Genomic DNA, 12,500 nt, shown 5'->3' on the forward strand with positions numbered 1-12,500 from the left:
GTGTGAGTGTGCGACATGCCTGTGAGTGTATGTGCGTGTGTGTGGGATTGCACGTGTGTGTGTGTGTGTGTGTGTGCGACATGCCTGTGAGTGCATGTGCGTGTGTGTGGGATTGTGAGTGTGTGTGTGTGTGTGTGTGTGTGTGCGCGCGCGCCAGTGACACAGGGTAGCAGAGCCCTTATCTCACCCTGGTGAGGAATCTCCCCCCAGAGTGATGCCTCAATAAAAACCCTGGAATAGATTTCCCCACAATCACACCCTTATACCCGCCTGTCTCACACACACACACACACACATTCTCTCTCTCTCTCATGTTTTCTCTTTTTTCCTTTTCTGTCTCTCACACCCTTCTCTCTTTCTCCTTAGCCGTGTGTGAAACAGGGGGTGTTTGTCCGATGATGAAGATGATGATGGTCTATGTTTGTTTTACCTGGTGTGTGTGCGTGTGTGTGTGTGTGTGTGTGTGTGCGCGTGTGTGTGTGTGTGTGTGTGAGAGTGTGTTTCACGGCATCATGGTTGATGAATCCTTAGGGGCCCAGGCTGGGCGTGGCAGGGGGAGGTGGTGGGGTGGATGGGGGGTTTGGAGACTGCTGGGCTGGCCACTGTCTGTAATTGAGCTCAAGACCTCAGTAATCACCCTTAACCAATAGCCATGACACAGACTAATAACCAGCCCCACTGTCCCAGAGAGAGGGAATGAGAGAGAGAGATAGAGAGAGCGCGAGAGATAGAGGGATGGAGGGATAGAGAGATAGATGGATTAGGTGACATACTCCTTTGCCTCCCTCTGCCTCTCCCTGCCTGTCTCCGTCTCTACCTCCCTCTGAATATCTCTCTCCCTTCCTCTGAATCTCTCTCTCTCTTTCTCTCTCCTCCCTCCCTTTCTCTCCTCATTGAGGCTGGTTTCCAAAGACCCAATCCCTTTCTCTGTAATTAGGCATGCTGTGGCTCTGTCCTGTGTGTGTGTGTGTGTGTGTGTGTGTGTGTGTGTGTGTGTGTGTGTGTGTGTGTGTGTGTGTTGTGGCTGCCTGGTTGCTTTGAAGCCAGCTCGGCCAGGCAGGAAAGCAGTGGCGTCCCACAAGTGAAACACACACACACACACAAGTGACACTGGCCTGCAGTATTCAGGAGACGGAGAGATGAGAGGAACAGAGACAGAGAGCAAGAAAGCTGGATGGATGGATGGGAGAGGGGGAATGAAAGAGGGAAAAGGAGATGGAGGGAGAGAGGAAGGGAGGGTGAGTGAGAGAGAGATAAAAAGAGGGGGGACATCAGTGGGAGTGAAGGCAGATTTATAGAGGGTTGAACAGTCAGGCTCTCACTGACGTCTGTTCAGAAAACTGCTGCAAGACTTCACGTGTGTGTGTGTGTGTGCGCGTGTGCGCCCACGTCATCTTGGAAAGAGAGAAGTGTACCAGACAGATAAAGCTTGACTTTCTTCTCATTGTGTGTGTGTGTGTGTGTGTGTGTGTGTGTGTGTGTGTGTGTGTGTGTGTGTGTGTGTGTGTGTGTGTGTGTGTGTGTCTGTGTGTCTGTGTGTCTGTGTGTCTGTGTGTCTGTGTGTCTGTGTGTCTGTGTCCGTGTCCGTGTCTGTGTGTGTGTGCGTGTTTTAAGTTGCTTATCTAGAATCTTCCGTGAGGTGCATTGTGGGTTTGGAGATGCGGCAGGAAGCTGAGGGCGGAGTTTGGGGTAACTAAGGGATGGGGTGACACACACACACACACACAGAGTTTAGGGTAAATAAGGGATGGGGTGACACACACACACACACCCTCACACACACACAGAGTTTGGGGTAAATAAGGGATGGGGTGACCAAACACTCTCCACAGAACAACAACAACAAACTCCTGTAAAACCTCCAATGTTTACATGCTAATAATAGGAACACACACGCACACTCGCTCTCTCTACTCTCTCCACATGTTTACAGGCTAATAATAGAAGATCCAACAGGAAAAACACAGATCTGTGTCTGACTCTTCTCTTCCGTTTACAAACACACACACACACACACACACACACACACACATACACTCACACACTCACACTCACACGCACGCATCTTTCTTGCATGTACTGCTCAGTCCAGTTGTGTGTTCTGACCCTTGGCATGCTTGCATTAGTTCATCCCAGGGGTAAACCATTGTACACAGGGATAGGGAGGCACAGGTGAGCAGACCAACCAGTGTGATATGCAGGTCAAGTAGTGTGTGTGTGTGTGTGTGTGTATGTGTGTATGTGTGTTTCGGTGCACATGAAGTGGGACTTTGGTCCGCCATCAACATGTCCATATGAAGGTAATACAGAAGGAATTTTCCTTCATATTTGGAACCTGAACTTAAGCACACAGATGGCTGCGCATTAAAACAACCTATTTGGTTTGGGGGAAAGAACTATGGAAATAGTTCCTCATGTGTGAATGATTCCTGAACTGTGAATGGTTCCTGAATTGTGTAAATGGTTCCTGAACACTGTGAATGGTTCCTTAACTTAAGAATAGCTACTGTATTTAGTAGAACTGCTTGACCGCTAGTCATAGATGATGGGCCCCGGGGAAAAAGGTAAAGGTTAAGGTGAAAGGTTAAAGGTGACCACTAGTCATTGATGATGGGCCCTGGGTAAAGGTTAAGGTGTAAGTGACCAGAAGCTGGACAAGAACAGAGTGATGACAGAGGGAGGTGAAGAACAGAGTGATGACAGAGGGAGGTGAAGAACAGAGTGATGACAGAGGGAGGAGAAGATTAGAGTGATGACAGAGGGAGGTGAAGAACATAGTGCTGACAGAGGGAGGAGAAAATGGACAGATACAAAATGGGTGCTGGAGAGGAAATAAGACGGTGTTTATCCTAATGGGTCACTGATTCTCTCTTTCTCTCTCATTTCTTTCTCTCTCCCCCTCTCTTTCCTTCTCTCTCTTTCCTCTTCTCTCTTTCCTCTTCTCTCTTTGCTTCTCTCTCTTTCCTTCTCTCTCTCAACTCTTTCTCTCTCTCTACCCCCTCTCTTTCCTTCTCTCTCTTTCCTTCTCGCTCTCTCTTTCCTCTTCTCTCTTTCCTTCTCTCTCTCTGTCTGTCTCCTAGTCCACATTGGCTGCTCTGTGCCCAAAGAGGAACTGGAGGTTGACCAGAGCGTCCGTTTATGTTTATGGTTTGAGAAGAAACAAATAATAAAAATGCGTCTGAGTAAACCAAACTAAAATGCGTCTGAGTAAACCTTGCAACCAGAGCAGGGGGAGAGAGACCACTAGATTCAACAGGTCAATATTTGGAGAGCTAATTTGGAGAGTTTGTCCTCTTTTAGGAGGGGAAAAAAGAGTGTTTGTGTGTGCTTGCTTGTGCATGTAGGCCCCTTGCGTAAAGTGTGTGTGTGTGTGTGTGTGTGTGTGTGTCATTAGGGCACTCATCAACAGGTCATATGTTGCGTGTGTGCGTGTGTGTGTGTCATTCGGGCACATTCATCAACAGGTCATATGTTGCGCAGGCAAGCGTGTGCGTGTGTGTGTGTGTGGATGTGAATAAATGCACACACACACACACACAGGCCTGTATGTGGTGAGTGTGTGTGCAGTGAGGGGAGGGACGTTCTCTCTTCCTTCTCCTCGTCGTTATCTCTCCTCTTCTCCGATGACGGAAGTGTTTGCTCAGGAGCGCTTCTTTCTGGAGCGTTCCATCTGCGCCCCCCTTCTACCCCATCAGCTCCTCTACCCCAGCTCTGTCGGTTTATCTGCCTTTTCCGTTACCTCTCCATGTCCCTGCAGATATTCTTTCTTTATTTGTCTCTGTCCATCCATCTAATTCTGTCTAGCTGTTATCTAGCTGTTGTCTGTATACTTATGTCTGCCATTATTGGGTCATTGATTCTCTCTCTTTCTGTGTGTGTGTGTGTGAGGGGGGGGGGGGGGGGGTGTGCGTATGTGTGTGTGTGTGTGTGTGTAGACGCTGCCTCAGGTGGCTGCTGTGGAAGAGTGTGTAGGCTTCAGCCCTGAGCTGCAGGATCTGTACGGCGCAGTGAGCAGCCAGAGAGGCCTGCGCAGACGCAAACGCAGACGCTCCAGCGCAGACGCAGACACACACACGGAGGACCACACCCCCGCCCAGGACACACCCGCCCAGGAGCAGGGACCTGAGCACAACACACACACACAGACAGACCGCACGCATGAGACAGGAAGCAGAAGCGGCTCAGGTGAGCACCTTTATATGTACAGTATATACACTCACTCACTCACTCACTCACTCACTCACACTCTCTCTCTCTCGCTCTCTTTTTTGTTTTTATTACTAAAATAACGTCCTACTTCTTTTACAATAATGGTGTGCCCATGTTCCTAATATTATTAATACACATTTGTATTATTTATTATTCATTTATTGTATTTTGAATGAAGGTTCTTTAAAGTGGACCCAGCACTCAGGTCTTCCTCTTCTGGTTCCTGACCTCTCTGTTTCTCCCTCCGTAGCCCAGAGCATCACTCCCAGCCCGGGCCAGCAGAACCCTGGAGGACCGGACCGCAGAGGAGCGACTGGAGACCCTCAGAAGGCAGAGAGTGAGCAGGTCAGAACCAGCGGCATTAGAACCAGCCAGTTAGAACCGCACCTCCATCAGATCAGATCACATCTCACACACACACACACACACACACACACACACACACAGAAGGCAGAGAGTGAGCAGGTCATAACCAGCCGTGTTAGAACAAGTTAGAACCAGCGGCGTCAGAACCGCACCTCCATCAGATCATCTCTGAGGAACCCGCTCCACCCCCCTGCACGCAGCACCGTGGTTCTGTTCTCTGTGTGTTCTGGTGTCGGTCAGATGAAGTCTTTATTGGTGTTAGTTTATTGGCACACACACACAGACACACACACACACACACACACACACACACACACATACACACGCACACACACACACACACACGCACGCACATCTCCGATTCTCTCTTCTGCCCAGACTGGCCTCCTAATGCCTTAACGCCCCTGTGCTTCTCTCTCCTCTCCTCTCCTCTCCTCCGCAGACACACACACACACACACACATACACACACTCACTGTGCTTTTCTCTTCTCTCCTCTGCAGACGGTCCCCCAGATGGCTCCTGTGGATCGCTCCGCTGCTCGACCCAAGAAGAAGAAAGCTGTGGGACTCTTCCGGTGACGGCCCTGTCAGCTGGAGACACCCGTACCCTACAGACACCCCCCCCCCACACACACACAAACACTCACACACACACACACACACACACACACACACTCACACTCACACTCACACTCACACTCACACTCACACTCACACTCACAAACACACACTCACTCTGGACCCTGGACAGCTCTTCGCACACGGATCGTGTTTTCATTTGACCCCGTTCGGAAATCCTTCAGGAGAAAATAGAGGATGGACATCCGCCTACAAAAGGGGCTTTCTGGCCTCAATTATTTTCTTTCATTTAACTGGCTTTTAGAATGCCTGCCCAATTCTGGATGTCATTTTTTATGCTTGTTTTTTTTTTTAAACTGTCGGTTAACTGTTAAATTACAATGATATTAATAAAACATTTTTTAAATATATGGTACCAACTGTCATGTTGTTTCATTTGCTTTATTTAAAGATGTTGAAGAAAATTTGAAAACAGGGATTTAAGATTGGTGGCCCCCTAGTGTTAGTGGGCGGAAGTGCATCTGGCCGCAGGGGAGATGGCAGTAGTTCACCCAAATACACTTTTGATTATTGACATGGAAACGATGATATCGCAGAAACAGTAGTCACATTTAAACGTGTTTTTGTCGGGATGGCGACTTTTTCCAAGTTCTTTTCCAAGATTTCCCGAGGTTATTCCCTGGCGAGACTGTCTGAGAATGACGTTCCTCCACAGAATCCTCTCTCGTGAGAGAGTTTTGATCATTAGGTTGACAGAATAATTTGTTTGGACCCGACAGAGAAGACGGCTATAGTTTATTATGATGACACACTGATAAATTAGACATTTCCATCTGTAGTATTAAATCATTTATAGTTAATAGTGGTGTCGGTAGTAGCTTTAGGTCGGAAAGGCCGCCGGTAGGACGGCAGTCGCCCGGTGTTGGGTGTCTTGTCTCTGCCGGTGAAATCGGACCTCACGTGCACGATTCACCGCGTCTCTCACTGAGACGTGACTCAATTCTTTTCACATAATTCCTCTGACAGTAGCCCCGCGCTCTGTGTACGTGTGTGTGTGTGTGTGTGTGTGAGAGAGAGACGGATGGAAAGGAGAGGTGGACCCAAGCCGTTGTTGTAGGTGTGTGTGTGTGTGTGTCTGTCTGTCTGCCTGCGTGTGTGTGTGTGTGTGTAAGTGTGAGTGACTGTGAATGACTGTCTGTGTGTGGCTTTGTGCGTTGACGTCTCAGGCTCCAGCGCGAGCGTCCTTTACCCCGCAGTAAATGATAACCACCGGGGTTCAAAGGACGGTTGGCTCCAGGGTCCGCGAGTCCAGACGGCAGCGAGTCGCTGTTAACTCTCCCGTGTTGGCAGATACGCGCCGCCTGCGGTACGGGACTGTGGCGGGGACGCGAGCCAGGGGGCAACGGGCCGCTCAGCCGGGCCAGGAGGCGCGAGGAGGAGGAGGTAGGCAGGGACACGGAGGGCAGGACCGGCCAGGCAGGGCGCGGTCTCTCTCGTGATCACTCGGATGTCTCCCATGTCCATGTCAGCTGAGGGACGCAGTCGGAGCGCGCCAGCCCAACGGGAGGAAACCAGACCGCCGCTGGGACATCCCTCCCTCTGACCGCGAGCTCTGACTCCAGCCTGCCTGCAGCGCGCGCAGTGCTGTTCCTGTTCCATGCGCACCAACCAACCGCGGCCCGGGTGCATGTGGACGCTTCTCACAGCTAGGGAGCAGTTCGGCTTTGAACCCTCGTGCCAAGATAAACGGCCCTGCCCTATTTATGCCCCTGTCTCCCAGTGCACTCAGAGACACGCGCTCCTGACGACGTGAGAGGAGGAGGACAGAGTTCTGTGCGCGCGGGCATAGTGACCTGGGTGACGCAGTGGTACGACATTCACAACAATACTCACGCGGAACCACGGCTCCTGTGGAATGAGTTTTTGCGCGCTAGGGATGGCGGTAACCGGGGACCCGGTGATACCGTGTTAAACCCCTCGACCTCCTCCCCCTCCATCAGCCCCGAGAGAGGGGACCGAAGCTGCGCTCAGGGGGAGGGGGGGGGGTTCTCTCATTCTCACCTTCCCTCGGTTCTCCCGGTCGGCACCGGAGGGCCGGTCGGCACAGGTGGAATGCGACTCGCCGCGGTGGTGACGTTTCTCACCGGCTGCGCCTTGATTCTCTCTCGGGGCAGCGCGGGCTGCGGCCCGGGCAGGGGTTACGGGAAGAGACGGCCACCGAGGAAGCTCACGCCACTCGCCTACAAGCAGTTCAGCCCCAACGTGGCCGAGAAAACGCTGGGCGCGAGCGGCAGGTACGAGGGCAAGATCACGCGCAACTCGGAGCGCTTCAAGGAGCTCACGCCGAACTACAACCCCGACATCATCTTCAAGGACGAGGAGAACACCGGGGCCGACCGGATGATGACGCAGGTGAGATGGACCACAGCAGGACCTTTTTACCTGCTTACATCCACCTGCTGCCTGGACCGGACCGGTGTGTGTGTGTGTGTGTGTGTGTGTGTGTGTGCGCGCCTGGACCAATATGCGTAGTGCTAGTGTTTGTGTGTGTGTGTGTGTGTGTGTGTGTGTGTGTGTGTGTGTGTGTGTACCTGGACCAATATGTGTAATGCTAGTGTGTGTGTGTGTGTGTGTGTGTGTGTGTGTGTGTGTGTGTGTGTGTATGTGTGTGTGTGTGTGTGTGTGTGTGTGTGTGTGTACCTGGACCAATACGCGTAATGCTAGTGTGTGTGTGTGTGTGTGTGTACCTGGACCAATATGCGTAATGCACACACACACACACACACACACACACACACACACACACACACACACACACACACACACACACACACACACTGATTAATAACTTCCCCTCACATACAGAGTCTAGATCTTTCTGGAGAGGAGTCTCCTAATTAATAACTTGTTAGAGGAACTCGGTCCCTATGTGCGTTATGGCGCAGTCACACCTGTGTGTGGGTGTGTGCGTGTGTGTGTATGTGTGTGTGTGTGTGTGTGCGCGCTATGGTGCCGTGCTTTGCTGTTTAGCTCAGGTGTGCGAGTCTCACTTTTAGATCTTGTCGACCCAAGTGTTTAGAGAAAGAGACGCTTATGAGCTCAATTTGGTTTATAAGAAGAAACAGTTCTGTAACACACCTTTGACTGACCCAGTGTGTGTCACGTGTTGAAATAGTGGCGTTGCGCTCGTTCTAACGTATGGAGTCCCCAGAATTGCGCAACTTTGAATCGCTCCCTGTATGGTGTGTGTGTGTGTGTGTGTGTGAAAGTGGAAATAGACATTTAATTAACACTGTATTCTCTGTGTGGAGACCACGCGCGGAAAAAGCCCCCCAATGCACACGTCGGGGTGTATTTGCGAATGTTTACCGTAAGCTTAAGGCTGACTGGACGTGGGTCGCTCTGTGCCGTCTCTCTTTCCTCTCTACTGTCAGAGGTTTTACGACGCCGCCATTGATGTGGTCCATGGTGTGTGTGTGTGTGTGTGTGTGTGTGTGTATATATATGTGTGCTCAGAAATGTATTTGACTTCAGTGTCTAAGAATACAAGTATTTATATCAGAGGTCCCGGTGACCGCGAGCTTCCTCTGGATCTGAATGCGTGAGCGTTGAGTCCATAGGTGAAGCCCACGTGGGTAGCTGTGGGGTGTGTGTGTGTGTGTGTGTGTGTGTGTGTATGAGGGGGTGGGGGGGCGCCTTGCCCGCAGATCTCACTCCGTCTTTACCTGTCACCTCTCGAGTGAAGGTTTACCTGACCCGCGCGCAATTTATGAGCCTGAGCAGCCGCACGCGCCCGCCGCGAAGACAGCCTCCGGTCTGTTTATTTTATTTTGTGTTATTTTTCTGTTTGTTTTTGTAGCACACATGTATAAAAATAGTCCACTTCATATGCGTTTAAGACTTAATTATACGCATATTTTCAGGCCCCTTATTTTTGATTCGGCGGTGACTCTCCCCTCTCCCGCCTCGGAGGCGCGAGCGGCACCGGGGCGCCGCATATACAGACGTGACTGTTCAGGAGCTCGAGCCGTCGGTTGTGGCACAGGCGCGTGTTGTCACAGTGCGAGCGGCTAATGTTTGTGTAGCTCGTGGTCAGCGCGAAACCGCTCGTGCAGAAACCCCGTCGATCTCGACCTTAAAAGCAAAACCAACAGAGTCCGCGAGCTGATTTATGAAGTCCAGTTCGCTAGGGCGACCGCAGAGAAAAAATAGAAGGTTTGAAATCCACACCGGTCTGTGAATAGGCATCTATTACGGCTCCGCGAGGCTCTATTCTTATCCCCAAAGCCCGGAGACCGACATGGAAAAAGTGATTTCACAAATTTGAACATGTCGATTTTCCTATCTGATCCCAGACATCCCCTGGGGACATAAGGTAGTTGTTCTGAAGAGCGACTCGGTGTCACCGGGCCTTCTTCTCTCTCACCTCAGTCAAATGAATGAACTGTTGCGCACACAGGTAGATAGATCGGCGCCCTGGTGAAGCAGACAGAGGAGCCCATTCGCACCGGGGCTAAATGTGGCCGTTAACTCTCTTTATTTCACACTGAATTATTGCCCACTCACATCCACGCGGAACAAGCTAGTCTTGTTCCCAAGTCGCTAACGGGACGGATAAGTGGCATTGGGGGGAAGCGTGGGCTTATGACGCCTCCTCTAACGTGAACTCCGTAAATCAGAGTCGTTCGACAACGTCTGGAGTTCAAGCCGGTGCAGCCTCTCGCGGACCTTTCCACATTGGCGGCAGACCGTGCAGGTTTATTACTCTGCAGTTGGGTTTTGTTATGTTTCTACACTTTTAACAAACGAATAACCATGCAGGTGAATATAGTTCACGAACTCTTTATTGATAGTTTTAGTTATACACAGGATCACTTCAAGCATCACTGTAAACGGTATCTATACGCAGCTCTGGTAAAACATAGTGCTGCATTACTACACATAAAATAGGTCCTATAACAAGTAGTTCCTTGAACACAACAGGTTTGGTATGGGCACACAGTGAAGAGGAAACCCATCTAACAGGAGTTCATTTAGAGTGGTCTCCTCACCCTACAGCACGGTCATCACTCCTCCATCTAATGGTGTCACACACTGATGGATTTATATTGGCACTCTAATGATTGTTAATTCTTTGAACATGTATGCGCAGATAGAAAGTAAATGATTACAACAGCTGTGCGTGTGCGAGAGAGAAAGAGTGAGAGAATAATGGATAGACTTCATCTTTAAACTTGGTTGTCCTCTCTCCCTTGTTTAATCCCTAATCAATGTGTCTGTCGCCTCTCTCACCGGATTTAATAAAAGAAGGACATCGCTCCACTGTAAGACATTAGTGTGTGAGTGTGAGTGTGTGTGTGTGTGTGTGTGTGTGTGTGTGTGTGTGTGTGTGTGTGTGTGTGTGTGTGTGTGTGTGTGTGTGTGTGTGTGTGTGTGTGTGTGTGTGTGTGTGTGTGTGTGTGTAAGACATTAGTAAACCAAGACAAGGACATCGCTCCACTGTAAGACATTAGTAGACCTAGACAAGGACATCGCTCCACTGTAAGACATTAGTGTGTGTATGTGTGTGTGTGTGTGTGTGTGTGTGTGTGTGTGTGAAAGACATTAGTAAACCTAGACAAGAACATCGCTCCACTGTAAGACATTAGTAAACCTAGACAAGGACACCGCTCCACTGTAAGACATTAGTGTGTGTGTGTGTAAGACATTAGTAGACCTAGACAAGGACATCGCTCCACTGTAAGCCATTAGTAAACCTAGACAAGGACATCGCTCCACTGTAAGACATTAGCAGAGTGTGTGTGTGTGGGGTGTGTGTGTGTGTATGTGTGTGTGTGTGTGTGTGTGTGTAAGACATTAGTAAACCAAGACAAGGACATTGCTCCACTGTCAGACATTAGTAAACCTAGACAAGGACATTTCTCCACTGTAAGACATTAGTAGAGTGGGTGTGTGTATGTGTGTGTGTGTGTGTAATGCATTATTAAACCAAGACCAGAGTTACATTAATGAGGCGGCACCTTTGAGACGGCCGTCTCGGAGGTAGTGATCCATAAACTTGCGTTTCCAAGGACGTGTTTGTCTTTCCACTATTATCCATTATTGTTTTCAAGCGTTTACACCTGAGGTTTCCCATCACGTGGGTCATTCTGTAACTCTGTAACAAGTAAGTCAGAACTGTTTCCATCTTCATGTGTGAGAGCTAGTGTGTGTGTGTGTGTGCATGTGTGAGAGCTAGTGTGTGTGTGTGTGTGTGTGTGTGTGTGTGTGTGTCTGTGTGTGTGTGTGTGCCTGGCGTGTGTGTGTGTCTGTGTGTGAGAGTGAGTGTGTGTGTGTGTGTGAGTTTGTGTGTGTGTGTGTATGAGAGAGTGTGTGTGAGTGTGTGTTTATTGGCCTTTGCATTGTGTCTCTTACACTGATGCAATCTTGTTTCATCATAACCTCCTCTCGTATCCCATGATGCATCTTGTTTCGTCATAACCTCCTCTCATATCCCATGATGCATCTTGTTTTATCAAAACCTCCTCTCATATCCACCTGTATGACCCTTCACCTTTGACCTCTCCCCACAGAGGTGTAAGGACAAGCTGAACTCTCTGGCCATCTCGGTGATGAACCTGTGGCCGGGCGTGCGTCTGCGCGTGACGGAGGGCTGGGACGAGGACGGCCATCACTCGGAGGAGTCGCTGCACTATGAGGGCCGCGCCGTCGACATCACCACCTCCGACCGCGACCGCCACAAGTACGCCATGCTGGCCCGACTGGCCGTGGAGGCGGGCTTCGACTGGGTCTACTATGAGTCCAAAGCCCACATCCACTGCAGCGTCAAGTCAGGTGAGACTTTGAGTGAGTGTGTGTGTGTGTGAGTGTGTGTGTGTGTGTGAGTGTGTGTGTGTGTGTGTGTGTGTGTGTGTGTGTGTGTGTGTGTGTGTGAGAGTGTGTGTGTGTGTGTGTGTGTGTATGTGTGTGTGTGTGTGAGAGTAAGCACACATCCACTGCAGCATCAAGTCAGGTGAGACACACAGCAGGCCGTCTAACTACCACTAACGAATAAGGCCTCAGGTACCTTCTACCAGTGTCCATTGTGTGTGTGTGTGTGTTGTTACGCCCCTTTACACCCCTACTGGCACCCATACTGACTGTGTGTGTGTGTGTGTGTGTGTGTGTGTGTGTGTGTGTGTCCGGTGTTTGTTTGGACAAACGCACCAAACTGACTTAGAATGAGAGAAACTTTCTGGATGACAGCCAAACAGGACTGACCAATCACAACCCTTGAGACAAACTGGGCTTTGTGTCTCTGCAGCTTCCTCGATCTGTAACCTCTCCAGACTCCGCCCCTCTCAT

General features: G+C 50.2%; 2 protein-coding genes across 2 annotated transcripts in view; both read left to right on the forward strand.

Annotated features, from left to right (window-relative positions):
- Positions 1-5,512, forward strand: part of nhej1 (nonhomologous end-joining factor 1) — a gene marked incomplete at its 5' end in the record, with an annotated part of 18,144 nt that extends 12,632 nt beyond the window's left edge. Inside the window, 3 exons of the mRNA XM_080835433.1 lie at positions 3,936-4,185; positions 4,460-4,554; positions 5,079-5,512. Of these exons, the coding sequence (XP_080691559.1) occupies positions 3,936-4,185; positions 4,460-4,554; positions 5,079-5,156 (423 nt within the window). The 3' untranslated portion in view covers positions 5,157-5,512. The remainder of the gene's footprint in view (positions 1-3,935; positions 4,186-4,459; positions 4,555-5,078) is intronic.
- A 1,756-nt stretch (positions 5,513-7,268) lies between these two features.
- The window catches only part of LOC308361665 (indian hedgehog B protein-like), a gene marked incomplete at both ends in the record, with an annotated part of 9,981 nt that continues 4,749 nt past the window's right edge, over positions 7,269-12,500 (forward strand). Inside the window, 2 exons of the mRNA XM_080834086.1 lie at positions 7,269-7,568; positions 11,729-11,990. Coding sequence (XP_080690212.1) covers positions 7,269-7,568; positions 11,729-11,990 — 562 coding nt within the window. The remainder of the gene's footprint in view (positions 7,569-11,728; positions 11,991-12,500) is intronic.

The sequence above is a fragment of the Sprattus sprattus genome (assembly GCF_963457725.1).
Source record: "Sprattus sprattus genome assembly, chromosome: 3".
In the NCBI taxonomy this organism is placed as follows: Eukaryota; Metazoa; Chordata; class Actinopteri; order Clupeiformes; family Clupeidae; genus Sprattus; species Sprattus sprattus.